Below are 17,492 nucleotides of genomic sequence, written 5' to 3'. Positions count from 1 at the left end.
CTTGTTTAGGATATGCATTACCACTGCTGCCTTCTAGTAAGTCAGTTAGTGCATGAATTTGGATCTTACAATGTTGCTTTGCTGGCACCTACCAATGGAAAAATTAGATGACTTTATTTTTTAATCAGCCTCACCAGCCTTATTTTTCACCATCTCCAGCTCTTATTCCCCAATTATTTACACTATTTTAAAAAACAAAACTGCATTTCATCATCTCTGTGCCTTTGCAGTGCTTCCTCTTTGCTCAAAATGCCCTTCCTTCATCTTCTACCTCTAGTTAATGCCTTAGATTTCAACACTATAATGACCGAATAATTTACCATACAAGTCTGGATGCTTTTGAAAGTAAAAGAAAGCACTAAAAATTATTTGAAGATGTTAAGTGATCTGTACTGGTGGAATCTGGAACTGCCCCAGGCAAACAGACCTGTGATCATCCTATTCCAGACTCCCCACCTTCCCTGCCAACCACCTAGATGTGGTAGGATGCCACTAAGCTCCCACAGTATGCTAAAACCCCTAGGGTGGCCCTGCTTACCATGTGGCATCACTGATGGCTTAGATGTCAGCTGCCCTAATTAGACTACTTGCTTTCTGAGGGTAGAAACTGCAACCCAAATTTTTGCATTTATGTTCAGTCACTAGAACCAAGTAAGTATTTAATAAATATTAATTAAATAACTGGAGTTTATTAGCATGAAATTCCTCAAGTGTCCTTTCCAGATAAATGCCCCGCAAAAAAAATTAACATGGAGCTAGCAGAGATCCTACACCATAGGCTTCTACCCTAAAACAGTATGTTGACACTTTAGTGTCACTTGCTGTTTTGTATCCTATCAAAACGAGGTATCAATTAACCCTTACTTAACCTTATTTACTTAACAAGTATTTACTGAGCTCCTATTGTAACAGGGTGGTCCCCAGAAAAGGGGGAGGTTCCCTGCCCCACCCAAGGGAGGGTGGAGCTGAGCAGGGAGAGGAGAAGCGGCAGAAGAGACTGAGGAAGGAAGGAAGCAGGATGGAGCCAGGAGACCTGCAGGAGGCGCATGGAGCCTAGAGACAAGTGAAGAAACTGCGCTTGTCTTTTGGTCGTGGACTGGGTGACACAGATGTGGGTGAGACCCGTGGGGAGGTGACAATGGCAGCTTTTATCTTGATGTTGATTTTGCTCTTTTCCTTCCGGGCTTGTCCAGTTGTTTGTGACCCTTTTCTGTGGGTCCCCACTGGAAGATGCTTTAGACTTGTAGCAGGCTTTGGGGCCTTGTTCTGGGCCAATCCCATTTGGATGGACTTTTACCCACGAGGGGATGGGTAACTCTGGATGTTTCATTTAGAAACTAGACTAGAAACTAGAAACTAGACTCTTTGCCTTACCTGTATTGTTTCCTAGTTTTATTAAAGTTCCTTCCCATTAAAGTCTCCTATGTTTTGTGCTGATGTGGCGGATGGCAGAACCCATTTAGAATAGGCAGGTTTGCAGGGTTTGGGCTGACCCTCTCCCTGTCCTATAACAGATTTGGCGTCCAACGTGATTTAGGACAGAGCCATCCGTGGTTAGTCAGCCCCATGGGGAAATTGGGCTTCCCTGTGGCGCTGGCTACCATAAGCGCAAATGTGATTTTTGGTTTCTCCGGTGTGTTTGTTTCATATGTCGATTTGAAGATCTGTGTGTCTGTATGTAATTTGTTTGTAGTGACTTTCTAAGACATTTGATTTTGTGGAAATTGTTCTGTGCCAGTTTTACTCAAAAGATTAGGCAGTACATTGGACCATGTGGCCAGATCAAAGATGGCGTCTGAGGCCACTTGGCTGGCTCTTGTAAAATTCAGAGTTTCTTGTTGCTAGGACTTTGGAACTTTTTTTTTCTTTCTTTTTGTAATCTCTACTGTCTCATTAGCATTTCTAAAGGCAATAATGGTTCTTCAGTGGTATGTTGCTTTGTCTTTGACTACTTCCTGCCCTGTGTCTGACCGGTTTTGCAAGCCAACTGTGGAGAGGTGGTGTTTTTAATTAGCAAATATATGCCTGGGTGTTAAGGAAAGAGTAGCCTTATCAACTGGTAATCGCTGGTATCCTTGATGGATTCTTGGAGATAACTTGAATTTTTGCAAAGTCTGGATCAGAAAAATTAACAAGATTTTGTCTGAGTCTGAAAGGATTTGCTGCTGTGAATTTTGTCTACACAATTTGTTTTGGGCATGTTTGCCATTTTTGAATACTGGATTTGTTCAATTGCTGGTGTAAGACAAGATTCTAAGTTTCTGCTTCCTACTGAGGAAGGTCTGTTATGGAAAGCACTCTTTAGGGTGCATCATGTACCAATACCAGGTTTTCATACCTGTGTTGTTGTTGTCCCTCCCTAGTGTGGGGGAGGTGTAATCTGTGCTTAGATGTTGAATCTGCTCTTTCAGCTTCTGTCCCAGAGTGGCTAACAGAAGTAAGGAGATGACTCCTTTTAATTGAATGTTAATTACTGATATTTTGATTTTGCTTTTTCAGGTTCTATTCCAGGAAACCCAAGGAGTGCCTGCTTGGTGGCTAACAAGAGATGACTCCTTTTGCTTAAAAGTTAACTGTTACTTTTATTCTTTCAGTTGCTGTACAGAATACCCCAGGATTGACTTCTAACAAAAAGTCTTCAACACTTAAAACCCTAATGTGATAAACAAGGTCATGTAACTCTTGTGATTAATAAAACTTTTCCTTCCTATTTCCAAAGTCTTAGGTTTGTAGGATGACAACTGGAAGTTTTTCTGCCAGCAACACTCCACATTTTTTTTGGACTTTGACATTTTTTTTCTGAGCCTATGGAGTAAAACTGCAGTTACATAACATATTCTATGTGGCAAAACTAAAAAAAAAAAACCTGTCTTTGTCTATACGTTGTATGTCTGTATGTCCTTGTGTCTAACTGTCTTGACCTCCAGTGATTGACAGATTGGTATACATGGTGCCCATAGACGTTGAAAAAAAAAAAAAGAGTTTCCGGTTATGAGAAAAACAAAAAGTTATGGTTTGATTGTCAACATTGTGCTACTGAACTAAGCCGGTGCCTTCATAGAGATTGAATATTGTTGTTTCTGTTAATTTTCTGATATTTATGGCAAAGCTTCCCAAAAATCTAAATTCAAGTACAAATTTGGTGGCCTGTCATTTGACTGATGCAAGGAAATTTTGTGGAACCTCAGTAGAGCTCCTGAGACACTCCACGAAGTTTCTCCTTTTCCTCCTGGGAAAGCATTACATGAATTTGTTCTATTTGGCTTTTACCTAATGAAGTAAAACTGGAAGGGAAGCATTGTCACTTGGGAAAATGGTAAAACTTTGGTGTATACAGAATGTTAACAGTGGTTTTCTAAAATGTGTATTTAAAAAAAAAAAAAACAACCTCTTAGTATCTGGTATGTATTTAAATTGTCACTGGTGATTGTCACCTTGTAATATTGTATAATTCAATTGTTTCATATCTACAGAAATTGTATCTGGCAATATAGGGAGAAAAGGTCTCAACAGATTCCTATTGATGGAACTGTTGAGAGAAAAAAACTTTTCTACTAAGGACTGAATAGACTTGGAAATACACCTCATATTTACTAAGTTTTCCTTGACATAATAATACTGATGATTTTTTTGCATTTTGCTCTAAATCCACAAAGTTTTCTTGTTTTGGTGACCAGGATCTGCAGCAAGGTTGTAATTTTTTTTTTTCCAACAAAGCTAACTTGTGTTTGCATTTTCTCTCCCCTTGATACCAACACGGCATAAAATAGTGGTAGTAATCTTTTACTACTTATCTCAGAGTCTGTTTTTGCATAACTTCCATAGGGATTTTGTTTAAACTGAAAAAAATTGGACATAAGTTTCATTGTGTGGCTTTGTGTGGAGCTCCTCCAGAAAGTTGAAACAGAGCTGAACCAAGAAGAGGAGAACCTGTTTGCTTTGTTCGTAGGGTTCCAGAGACCTCCAAAGAAGGTGAGGAAGCTTGCCTCCATTGGCAGGACTGGACAACCCGGCCAACGAAAAGTCCCTGGTACCCTCAAGAAGAGGAAAGCCCAGGTGGAGTCTGATGAGACCAACTTTGTACCTGAAGCCTGCATCGACTGGATGCCAACGGTTCGCTCTGATCCTATATGGAGTATTTCAACAAAGCCAGCTAGAAATTGCTGTTGGTTGTTTCTGCCCTGTGATTTTATGCAAAAATGGGAAAAATGGTTTAAAGGTAGATTTAATTTGCAAACTTTTGCTATGCTGTTAAAGTTTGGGATCAAGGTTGAGAGAATTCGTTTTTGCATAAGTTGAACCATTTTAACATTTTTTCCCTGTGATTTTGATATATTTGCTATCTTGTTTTAGCCAATGCTCCAACTTTTTTTCTTTTGGCTTGGATAATGGACTATTTTTCAGTAATGAAACTGTCATACTGGACATTCATGGACAATGCTGCTGACTAATTGTTGCTTCTCTTACACACATTGGAACCCTGAAAAAAGACTGTCTCCTAAGACTACACCCTGAGATCTGTGCCACCATAGATATGGTGGAATAAAAATTAAAAGGGGGGATTGTAACAGGGTGGTCCCCAGAAAAGGGGGAGGTTCCCTGCCCCACCCAAGGGAGGGTGGAGCTGAGCAGGGAGAGGAGAAGCGGCAGAAGAGACTGAGGAAGGAAGGAAGCAGGATGGAGCCAGGAGACCTGCAGGAGGCGCATGGAGCCTAGAGACAAGTGAAGAAACTGCGCTTGTCTTTTGGTCGTGGACTGGGTGACACAGATGTGGGTGAGACCCGTGGGGAGGTGACAATGGCAGCTTTTATCTTGATGTTGATTTTGCTCTTTTCCTTCCGGGCTTGTCCAGTTGTTTGTGACCCTTTTCTGTGGGTCCCCACTGGAAGATGCTTTAGACTTGTAGCAGGCTTTGGGGCCTTGTTCTGGGCCAATCCCATTTGGATGGACTTTTACCCACGAGGGGATGGGTAACTCTGGATGTTTCATTTAGAAACTAGACTAGAAACTAGAAACTAGACTCTTTGCCTTACCTGTATTGTTTCCTAGTTTTATTAAAGTTCCTTCCCATTAAAGTCTCCTATGTTTTGTGCTGATGTGGCGGATGGCAGAACCCATTTAGAATAGGCAGGTTTGCAGGGTTTGGGCTGACCCTCTCCCTGTCCTATAACACTATGTTTCAGACAATGTCTTTGGTGTGTTTCAGACCTAAGGATTTGGTGCTGGGCCTAAGGTAAGGTAGGTGAGCCATTTACCTTGGGCACCCAAATCACAGTAATAGAAATGAAATTTTTTTTTAAAGATTTATTCATGCAAACAAGAAATGGGGTGTAAGCCAGAGGTGCGGGGTATGAGAGGATTCATCAGAGAGAATGGGGAGCAGAACAGGCAGATCTACTGAAATACACTGCTGAGGGGAGCAGCAGGCGAGACAGGAGAGGTCTGTTGCGCCATGTGGGTCAGCTCCCTGACCGGCCAGGGATCAAACTCTTGCTGCAGTGGTTGTGGATTGCTTCATAGTGCTGTGCTTAACTTCTTGCACCACCAGGGAGGCCCCCAAGATGAATATTTTTAAAATCAAAAATTACTGCAAAAAATTTCATGATAAAACATTTTTTCAATAGACAAGATCAGTATCACTGACTTTTCCTTTTGCCTCAGGCTCCAATATTACTGGGCATGCCACTGTTAGTGATTCCAGTTTTTACTTTAAAGAGTTTTGTTGTTGTTATTTTTGATTTTATTAAAATGTTATCTGAGGGCCTCGCTGGTGGTGCAAGGGGTTAAGATGCAACCTATGAAGCAATCCGCAGCCACTGCAGCATGAATTCGATCCCCAACCAAGGAGCAACCCACATGGTACAGCAGACCTCTCCTGACTCGCTCACTGTTCCCCTCACCAGTGTATTTCAGTTGATCTGCCTATCCTGTTCCCCACTCTGTGTCTGGTGGATCCGCCCACCCCCCACACCTCCAGCCTGCACCCCAGTTCTTATATGCATAAATAATCTTTAAAAAAATGTTATCCGATTACTGAGGGTTTTTTTTTTTTGGTCCCTCCATGTTCTAAAAGGGGTGCTACCTGCTTTACTCCAGCATTTACAAAGATCCCTGCTCTCCAGAGAGCAGATTCACTGGAAAAGTTCAAAAAAGTTTTTGAACAAAAAGATTTAAAGGATATGAAGGGATTGGCTGAGTAGATTCTAGAAACAATGAAGAAATAAGTACAAAGGCCCAGAGCATGGGTGTGCTGAGGTGACTGAGGAAGGGCAAGGCAGCACCAGTTGTTGCAAAATGAGATGAGTTTAGAGAGGTCATGGGGAGGTCAGAACAGAGAAATTTTGGTCCTGTGCTTTCTTCCTCTAACAAACTTTAAGAATCACCTACTTGCTGATCCTGATTCAACAGCTCTAAATCTGGGGCAGGGCCTGAGATGCCAGTTATAACAATTCACTAGATGGTGCTAATATTGCTGATTCACAGTGAGTTGAGTGATTACACCAAGTCTGTGCCACTGCAAGCACTGGAGACCCATTCAGAGTAAAGGGAGAATCAGTATAGCATGAGCACAAAGCAAAATATTCTGACTTGTTTCAAGGATCACTTCTAGCTGCTGAGTTAGGGATCTGTCATAGATTGGAGCCACAACAGGAGGAGTCCAACCAGAGGCTAGTGCAGTAACACGGGTAAGAGGTTATGGTAAACTGGACCAGGCTGGTAGCTCTGGAGGGGTGAAGGGTATTGTTCTGGTAGTAAGCTTCTCTATCAATTTGGGAAGACAGATAAAGGAGAGGCCTGGAGCCCTCAGTGGCTTTGGGGGGCTTAATGCTCTTTCTCTGCCAATTATTGTGGGGCAAGCCCAGAGGCTGGAAAGGCAGGAAGGCTAGGGGGCCAGGAGGCTGGCAAAACCCCCAGCCTCCAGCAAGCCCTTTCTCTTTGGGCTTTCTGGCATTCTCGTGGTCGCTTTCTCTCACAGCTGTAGCTTGTACTCTTGTAGCCATTCTGTCTTTGAGTGACACTGCCCTTACAGCCTCAGCCTCCAGGCCCAGGTGTGCACACTTATGCATGCCCACTAGACTCCAGGTGTCCACCATCAGGCGCAAGTGCCCTACACCCACGCTCCCAAGCGCCCTCTTTATTCAAGGCCATAGGTGATAGCCACTGAGGCCAATGGCGTAAAAAAGTCTGACCATCTTCATTTACCCTACAGGTACTGATTCTGAAAGTGGAACTTGCAGCATTTCCTCACAGATTACATACAAAGTGTGAGACAGAAACAGGAGTCAGGGCTGACTTCTAGGTTTTCTGGCTTGAGCACGTGCAGGAGGGAGTTCACTTTCCCTGTCCTGTGGATAACTGCATACACATAATACAGGGTGAAGAAGATTAGTTCTACATTGACATTAAGTTTGCGGTGTCCATTACACATCAAATGGGGTGTCAGGAAAGCAGATGGGTCTATAAATTTGAAATTCAGAACAGATCTCACCTGGTGAGAAGTTTGGGAGTCCCTGGCACATCATTAACCACTACTAATGAGCCAACTGTGTGGGCTGTGGTGGATACAAAGCAAAGACAAAGCTTGGAAACAATCTAAAAATTCATGGCCATGCACAAGGGTTTAATTTGTACTGAATTTTAACTCTGTCCATAAATAAGCCCAATACTCATATCCTCTTGCATAAGTGAATGAGAATTTTCCAAAGCTTTAAGTGTGTGAGAATGTTTTTTGCATTCTATAGATGGACACATTGACAGCTTACTTCCTCTCATTCAACCCGTAAGAGTGGTATGCAGATCCTGGTACTGATAAAAATTGAGAGAGAAGAACTTGAACAAGATTTATACTTTTTGTTGCCAGATAGATAGTATAGGGTAAGTGAAAAGGTATCAGGCTTTTCTGATATGAAAAGCCAGCAGAAGCATAAAGAACGAATGGAGAAGGAGAACCACAAGAGGAACAGAGAAGCAGAGAGAACGCGAGCAAAGGCCGGAGAGCCCAGATAGAGCAAAGGCTTGCTGTGTACCTGGTAAATCCCAATAAAAGCCTGCAAAAGCCACCGAGGACTCTAGCACTCACTTCTTTACCCAGTCTGCTGGATTAGAAAACCTGCCCAGTGTCATTCCTGCCCCTTACAGATAGTAAGGTGAGAATTCTAGTAAAGAATATATCTTTGATCTTCCAACCCCACTTGATGGCAGTCGATGTGAATGACAAAAAGGCATTCATATTTCATATGAAATCTTTTATCAAATTCAATTCAATAAACATTTCTTGATTACCTGCTACATACCGAAAATTGTCCCAACTGCTAAAGATAGCAAACTCATCCTCAAGACTCGCTGAAATCAGTTGTAGGGTAAGTTAAAAAAGTATCAGGATTATCTGCCCTCCCGCCATTAGGACTGATGGTGGATCCCTGCGCTCCTGAATGCATGCCTGAGGGCGGGCACCTGGAGTAGGGTGTGGGCCTATGTAGATGGGTACACCTGGGCTGAGAGACTGGGCTTATAAGGGTGGCATCATGGGGATGCCAGCAGAAGCAGAACGAATGGAAGAGCAGAGAAGAAGAACCAGGAGAAGAGCAGAGAACATGGCCACGAGAAAACGCTGGAGAGCCGAGATAGAATCAAGACTTGCTGGCTAGCAGGCCTAGCAGGCCTCCCGGCCCCCAAGCACCCCTGCCGTGTACCTGGTAAATCCCAATAAAAGCCTGAAAAGCCACCAATGGCTCCAGGACTCTCCTCCTTTACCCTGTCTGCTCAGATCATAGAGATCCTGCTCCGTGTCCTGTTAAAAGTACATTCAATAATAGGAGAGGGAAACCTGTCAGGTACTAAAGTTGTGGATGAGGACTTCAGCTAGCCCAGCCAGAGCAAGAAAATACCTCTCTTCAAATGAGGAAAAGAGACTCAAAGTAGAAGCGGTGTGAAAGAGGGAGATTGGGAAATCACTAGTATTATGTTGGCAATTCCTACCTTAGGTGTTGTCTTGGACAAGACTGCACTGATTACGAGACACATTACAATCACCTGGAATCTTTAGTAAAGACTGCTGCCTGCCTCCCACTCCCATTGATTTAATTGGAACCAGGTACGAACTGGACAGTGGTAGACCAGAAAGCTCCCCCAGGTGATTCTAATCTTTGGCAAAGTTTGCTGATCACTGCTCTGGATCGAGGAAATCTGGTCATTTGATGTTCCTTAAAGCTGGCCAATAAACAAATTAGAAATGCAGAATCTCAGCCCACCCAAAACCTACTGAATCAGCTTGCCTAAGGGGTCTAGTGAGCATAAAAATGCCAAGTAATGTGGGTTCACACAGCATTTCTGATTTAAAGCAAATGTTTCTAACACTTGTTCCCACTACCTATTCTTATGATCTGTGATGAGTGACACATAGATACTAACAGAACTCTGAAAATTTGGTAATTCCCTTTTCCTACATTTAAGTTTGTCCCTACTCCAAATGTAAAGTTTAGTGATGCTGCTTTAAATTTACTCTCCTTTAGAAACAAGGAAAGAAACAAGGGAAAAGAGGAGCCTAAAAGTTGCCACCTGTTGAATATTAACATCAGTATCAGCTCATTTCAGATACAACCTAAATGCTATCATTTGCTGCCCACCTGGCTAACAGGCTTCTACACATTTCTCTTGTTTTTAAATAGTCAAAGTTGTCCTGAATAATCCCAAGTATCACAGAGATAAATGGAAGATTCAAATATTAAAGACTAGTACCTCATCTATGAAAGCAGTTATGTGTCCAAGAGATGAAGCAGGTAACTCTCCAAATAAAACCTTTTGAGAGAAATCATTTACTTCAGTGATTTCAGTAGTCTTCTTGGCAACATAAAGAAGTTTATGTTTTGTATCTCTTGGAATCTGAAACAAGAGCAAGATAATTAGTTTAAGTCCACAATGTAGCTTTCATGTTAACAAGAAGGAATTGCTGTATCTAACTTGTAGCTAAACTGTTAGAACAAACAAAACCTGGCATCTTGCCTACCTTTACAAATAAGGTTGTTCCACTGCTTTTCCCTACTCTTCAAAGTGCACAGTTTTCTTTGTTCTTTTATAATGCTAATTTCACAGCATTGTTCGTGTGGAAATATCACCTCTAAAAGCCATGTCAATTATACCAGATTACAGACCACAACATCTCATAATTAAAAACAAATGTAAGGAGCATGGTAGAATGTTGCCATTTTTGCAAAAGTTATTTTTTATATTCTTTTGTTTGGAAATAAGCCAAACTGAAATAAACACCAGATACAAAAGGTTACTTTGTGTTTCTATTCAGGCAAAGGATATCTTTAATCAAAATATTCTAACATTTCTACAACTAGTTATTTTTTCAAATATAAAGACTGTTTAACTTGGGAAATAACTACAGTTAAGTAATACTAGAATTGTTTTACCACCTTGTCTACTGACAATTTTTAAAAAAAAAATCAGTTACAACGAAGAGCAGCGGAAAAAAAAAAATCAAACTCACAAAACCCTAAAGCAAATAACCTAGGAATTCTATTTCCCAACTAAAGACCACATCTAGAGATGATAATGTCACTTTGCAATATTTAACTGACGCCACACGGCTTCAAGTTTGCAAATATTGCTCCAAACTCCCCATAATTGAAAACTTCTATACCAATGCTCTACGTGGAGCTAATTCCTTATCCTTCAAGTGAAGGCGCAATCTAATTTTAAGAAGGAAGCTTGGTAAATACCAAGTGAGCGTAGACTGCCCCGCAACTCCTTTTTAAAACCCTCAATATTTCCCGCAAGAGGTGATGTTGTGGACAGGCCGTCAGCCTTAGTACACGGCAAATTTGGGGTCTGCTAAACACTACCTTTTTAAAGGAAGGCTATGGCTCCGGAGTAGCCCCCGAACGACTGAAAAGAAGTTGTGGCCCAGAGAACCCACCTTGCGCCTAACGCCCAGGCAGCTGAACCGAGCGCTGTTCTCCCCGCTTTGTCCGGGTGGAGCAGCTCAGAGGCGGCCCCAGAAAGCAAACTAATCAACAAGAGTCCTGACAGCCGAGTGGGCGCACGTGGGGGCTCCGCGGACTCCAGCGACTGCCGCAGGCCAAGTTTCTAAAACGCCGCAGCGCGTCCCTGGCGGGGACCCCAGGAGGCGCGACGGGCCCGTCCTCGCGCGGGAGCCCGCGATGCTGGTGGTGCGGCCGGGGCCCCTCGCCCCTTACCTCTCCGGAGACCGTGAGCCGCTTCGCCGCGGCGACGCCGATCACAAGGAACGCGGGGCTGGGGCTCTCCAGAAACCCCCCCAGGACCTGCCGGTTGTCCTCGCTCTCCAAATACTGGCTCCATTTCTCCTCCGGGAGCCCCAGCAGCTGCTCCAAGCGGCCTCCGAGGAAGCGCACCCGCGCGTCCAGGGCGAAACTCCGAGCCCTCCTGGCCGCCGCCGCCTCTTCGTCCTCCTCCTCCAGCCCCATCTCGCCCGCCGCCTCCAGGCTGGAGCCCGAGGTTAAGCAAAGGGTCGGGACTTCCCGGAAACCTAGTGCCTCTCTGGCTGCCACACGGGCTGCCATCCGCACGAGTGGACTCGGGGTGGCCGGCTCCTCTGGCACCCCACGCGGGGGTCGGCGCGGACACCCTTCGGCACGCGAGCCTGGGGAAGCGCCCACCTCCTCCCGGAATCCCCGCGCGTCCAGCAACGCGTCCCCCAGCTGTTGCTGCTCCGCCGCCAGCGCCTGCGCGCTCTGCGAGCCAGGTGGGCCACCGGGACCGACCGCGCGTCCGGTTTCCCGGGGACGGCGGCCCCGCCCCGGCCCGGCCCGCTGGGGGCGGAGTGAGCCACCGAGCTGAGAGGCCTTGGTGCTCTGGCCCCAAAGCCGAGGGGAAGAGACTTGCCTGAAGGTGGTCGGTGCAGTGCTCTAGCTTGGCACCCTCCAGGACCCCCAAACCCTGGCTCTTGACCTGTGGCAATCCCTGTGGAGATCTCTGACACGGAGAATAATAGCCCAGAACTAATTAACAGCTGTAGTTGAAGCAGTGCTGCCTTGTGCCGAATGCTGTGCTAAATTCTTTACCTTGATTATTGCATGTAATCCCTAGAACAGCAGGGCGTCGACTGGTCAGTTTATGGGCCAGGAAAGTAAGTCACTCACGGTGACTAAGTAACCAGGAGATGGTGCGACCGGGATTCAGCTCCCTTGCTGAAAGCTATGCCCAAATATTACCAGAAAAGAGCCAAACTGCAATTCAGTTTTCCTAGTTGTGTATGTCCAAGATCTGTATTCCAAGTCCTGTGTAGTATTCGGAGTCCTGATTGCGATAGGCACTTACCACCATACTAGTATGTTAATGTGCTGTAGGGTAAGTAAAGTATCAGGCTTTTCTGCCCTCCAGCCATTAGAATTGATGATGGAACCCTGTGGTTCTGAATGCATGCCTGATGGCTGGCACCTGGAGTAGGTTGTGGGCATGCGTAGGTGGGTACACCTGGGCTGAAAGACTGGGTTTATAAGGGCCGGGTCACTAGGATCCCAGGGAAGAGCAGAGAGCGACAGAGCGCGGAAGAGTGAAAGACAGCAGAACAGAGTTACGAGAAACAGAACCAGCAGATAAGCAGAGGCCACGAGAGAAGCCGGAAAGAGTGAAGAATCGCTGGGGGATGGGAGGCCTGCCAGCCTGCTCACCCCCACACAACCCCCACCCCCGCGATGCCATGTACCTGGGAAATCCCAGAAAAAGCCTGCAAAAGCCACCTAGGGCTCCAGGACTCCTCCTTCACCCGTCTGCTCTAGTCATGGATATCCTGCTCCGTCCCCTCCTGCCCCTACACACGCCCAGTAAGAGAATGCACAGCCTTTTTGTAGATTCCACATTGTACTAAAACTACCTGGAATTTATTATTCAACCCAAGAGTGAAAGATCAAAAGTTCCACACTAAAAACGGGCTTCATGACATTGAAACGGGATTTTGGTAGGCCCTATTATTGGCACTTGTGAGAGTATTAAGGAAATTCTGATTAGTAAGGTAGCCAAAATTTGGGGGAGGGGGGTGTCTTCAAACTAAAGTTTTTAGTTGGTCCCCTTTAATTTTTCATTTCAAAATAAAACTATACATCCATTTCTCCCATAAGAGCTATGAAACTGTTTTGTCCTCAATAATCCATTATAGTAACTGATTATTGATAAACAGGTATTCCAGCAATATTGGGAGTTTCAACAATTATTTCTTTTCAGATGTCTCTGATCATTGTGCATAATCTTTCCTAATTGTATGATCATCATCCTGAATTAACACAGGCTCCTGGAAAGTCTTTATAATGAATGTCTGTCCTGATCGCTGTGTGGTCCCTGGCAATCACTGGGGCTCTAGGGGATAGTATCAAGTATGTAGATCACTGCATCCTATATATAAAGCATTTTTAATCTCCCTTTTCACCCCTGCATTCCAGCTTTGTTACTCTCTACCCCAAAGAAAAAGGAACCGTGTAAATAAAAGTTTAATTAATTTGAAAGGGGGACACTTTCAAATTCAGCAGGAAAAAATTCAAATAATAATGCTTTTCAGGAAGTTCCATGTGTAACTCAAATGTGGAATGAAAATATGTCAAAGACTTACTCAACTCCCTATTAAAGAAACCAACAACATGATGAATTCTAATTCTCCAAGGGGAATTAGAGAAAGAGATGCATAGGTAGCGGAGAAAGTCTGCAGGGAAAAGATTGAGAGGTTAATATAATCTTTTGGGTTTTTTTTGGGGGGGGTGTGGAGAGGGATGGGACTAATTTAATATTTCAAAAATAATTTACATCTGTAATGAACAAAAATCTATAAATAAAAATATAGCTTCACAGAGTTTGGGCCTGTAATCAACAGTAAATAGTCAGGAAAGGTACATTTTCCTAGGTCTTATTTTTTTTTAAGATTTTATTTATTTATTTGTTTGTTTATTTATTTATGCAAGAACCTGGGTACAGGCCAGATGCGCGGGAGGGTGAGAGAATTCACCAGAGACAGAGTGGGGAACAGAACAGGCAGACTGACGAAATACACTGCTGAGGGGAGCAGTGGGCGAGACAGGAGATGTCTGTCGTGCCATGTAGGACCCTCGCTGGCCAGCTGGGATCAAACCGGCGCTGTAGAGACTGCAGACAGCCTCACAGTGTGGCGCTCAACCACCTGCACCACCTGGGGAGGCCCTTCCTAGGTCTTATTAAACAATCCTTTGTTGGGCCAAAGATGTTCCAATGGGACACTGAAAAGATATGCTACTTTTCTTATATTTTATTCCCATGTTTTGAGTAATTTATCTTAATAGTAATGAAACAGTGATAAAAGGCTCTCTTTTCACCCCAGCAGATAAGCATTCCCATCACTTTTATTTACCCTCTATATTTAACAACCTTTTTTGTTTTTTGTTTTTAATATTGGGAAAAGAGCGTCATAACATTGTGAATTTCTGACCACCAGGTGATGGTAAAAGAAAGCTGGCATCAACTGGTTGCGAGGATAAACATGCTGACCCTTGCGCACTCCCCCTTCTACTCCCTTGTAATTCTGGATAAGTACCCCTGCCCTCTACCAAAGAGAAGGACAGTAGTCTTTTAGACACAAGTCTACCACCCTCCTCAGTTTGTTGACAAATTAAACTACTTTCCTTCTCCTCAAACCCTGTTTCCTTTTATTGGCTAAGTGAAACTGACCAGCATTTGGTAAGAGTATTAACTAACATTTACCAAGTACCAACCAATCAATGACCATGTACTGTACTGAGTACATTTATTTGCTCCACAAATATATACTGAATACCAAAGCAGTGCCCTGCTCTGTTCTAGGTGCTGGGAATAAACAGGAAGTAACAGACTAAGTTCCTATTCTCATATTGCTAGACTATGATAGATTTATATTGGCTAGACCAGACTCTACCAAGCGGCTTTGTACCACACTTCTGCCAGCTACTTACCTTCTAGGTGCTTTGGTTTCCTCATCTGAAATAATAACAAAAGGGCAGACTACCTTTCAGTACATACTCCCTCTCTCCCACATTCATAAGAGCACACTTTCCTGTTCCCTTGAAGTTGTGCTTGGCCATATAACTTCTTCCATCAATGGGGTGTTAGCACACATGACAAACAGAGGCTTGAAATGTTTATGCATGTCAGGGCTTGCCTTCTTGGGCCTGTCATTGTTGTTAAAATAACATCCCCACCTAACTTACTGGTGTCAAGAACCAATCTGGATGCTACTTGTAGCTCAAAGGCAAGTTTGGCTAAGCCTAGTCTAAATCAGTCTATCTTTAGTTAATCCACAGATGCAGGGACAAGAATAAAATGATTACTGTAATAAGATACATAGTCGTGGGGAGGTTTGTTATGCAGCATTAACATAGTAATAGTCAATCAGAGGGTTGTTGTGGTAACTATTCAGTTTAAATATTTAGAGTGCACACACACTCAGTGCCTGGCACATTTACTATTAAAACATTATTAGGAAGTCGAAAACCTGAGAAAATAAACAATAATAAAATGTGTTTATTATGTCAGATGATGATATGTTCTAAAAAGAAAAACAAAGGCGAGTAAAAAGGTGGGGAGAAGGGATATTAATCAGTATCACTGGTCAACAAAGCCTTACTTTTGTAGAAATCTAAGTGAGAGAGAAAGTCATGGCTTCTAGGAGAATATTCCAGTCAAAGGCAATAACAAGTGGACCCATAAAGAGGATGCTTGGTCTTTGGAGAACAGCAAGACCAGTAAGGGAAAGAATAGTAAAAGATAAAGGCAAAGAAGAAACATGGGGACAAATCCTGTAGGGATGTGGTCATGGCTGGGTTTTTCTTAAAACAAAAGCATGTGGCAGAAATTGCTGTTTCCTGTGTCCCATCCACCCTTCATTCCTCCATATAATAAAACACTTACCCCCCCATTCCAAGTTTCAATGGGACTCCCGGTCACCCCACTGTAAATTTCATTCCCTAGTTTCTCTTGTAAATAATGGAAAGTGAAGGAATGAGATACAACTTGTGTGTCATGTTCTTAAAAACAACCTGCCAGTACTCCTTTCCTTCTTGTCTAACTTGCTGGTTAGCATATGACCATAGTATGGTCAATCATGCTAATGGCCCTTAAGTACATGAAAAGATGCTCAACCTCACAAAAGAATAATATAAATCCAAACTATAGTACAATTTTTTACTTACTGGCTTTATGATTGACATCATGTTCATGGTATGTTGGGGAAACAGACACGCATGTAAATCATTGCTGGCAATTCAAAATGATATGACCCAAAAAGAATTTGTCAATTTCTAGAAAAATTACCTACACATTTGCCCTTTGACCAAGCAATATTTCTTCTAGGAATCTATAGTCTAGGCTAGGCATTACAGCATCATTGTAAGAGCAAAATTACTAAGTTTAAGACTGGAAACAACCAAATGCCCAGCTCTAAAAGACTGTTTGAATACACTAACAATATCCAAACAATGGAGTAATATAAAGCTACAAAAAAAGAAATGTTTTAGTGGAGTAATTTCCAAGGTATATTTTCAAGTGATAAAAGAGAGAGAGAAATAAGTGTATTTTGCTACCATTCATCTACAAAAGCAGAAGAGTGTACCCCCCACACACGTGCACACACAGAGTATTTGTTTAATTAATGTATAAATGCCACAATAAAAGAATAAGTCAAAAAATTTAAAATGTTTACATGAGACATCAGGAATAGAAGCTAGACTTCTGAAAATATATATCATTTTCTATAGGAAGCAGGTGCATATATAATAAATAAGCTGACAATGATGCACAACAATGTTACCCCAATAAAAAAAGAAAGAAGCTTAAACTTCTAAGAAAATTTCTGAAAATCAAAACCAAAATGAACTTACACTGAACACTGAGTCATATAGAGAAGAGCTATTTCAAGTGATTTTCAGACAGTAATGACAGCTGTCCCTAAAGAGATATAACCTAGGAACAAAACGAACTAGACAGAATTAAAAAAAAAAATTAACACATCATTTTAAATTATTTGCAGTAGCTACACTGTGAATAATAGCATCAGTAGTATTATTGTAAGACTGGAAAGTGAGAATAAAACTGACATAGGTTGGATTCTCAGATAAGCAGTCAAGCTCTTTTGTGGGATTAGCCTGCGAGTCATTTGTTAGGAAGTTCCGTCAGGGAAAAAATATCTGAATGGGACTAAAGGAAGCAGGACAGAGCAGAGGATGAAGTTGAATTGTCAGGCAGTTGCAGGAGAAGCCATGGTTGATCCCATGGAGAGCTCTTAGGTTGTGATGGCCTCTACAGATGTCCCAGATTGACACCTGTATTGTACTATATGAACCAGTCTTTGAATGTGAATCGCACCAGGACAGGAAGTGTAACTTTGGCTAAGGCTATATCCTTTGACTGTGGATAATTCCTGGTGAAGGACTTGGTGGGAGGCATCAGCAGGTAACATTTCCAGTAGCAGAAGGAATGATTAGCTGTTTCTGAAGAGAAGACCTGGGAAGCTT

General features: G+C 43.0%; 1 protein-coding gene across 1 annotated transcript in view; it reads right to left on the bottom strand.

The window, feature by feature from the left end:
• Positions 1 to 11,549, bottom strand: part of DNAH11 (dynein axonemal heavy chain 11) — a 304,261-nt gene extending 292,712 nt beyond the window's left edge. The window contains 2 exon segments of the mRNA XM_037508957.2: positions 9,739 to 9,882; positions 11,205 to 11,549. Coding sequence (XP_037364854.1) covers positions 9,739 to 9,882; positions 11,205 to 11,549 — 489 coding nt within the window.
• Positions 11,550 to 17,492: the final 5,943 nt, after the last annotated feature.

Source organism: Talpa occidentalis, unplaced genomic scaffold (assembly GCF_014898055.3).
Source record: "Talpa occidentalis isolate TD23 unplaced genomic scaffold, MPIMG_talOcc4v2.1, whole genome shotgun sequence".
NCBI lineage: Eukaryota > Metazoa > Chordata > Mammalia > Eulipotyphla > Talpidae > Talpa > Talpa occidentalis.
The sequence above is the reverse complement of the archived record's forward strand: the minus strand, read 5'-3'. Positions and strand labels throughout refer to the sequence as shown.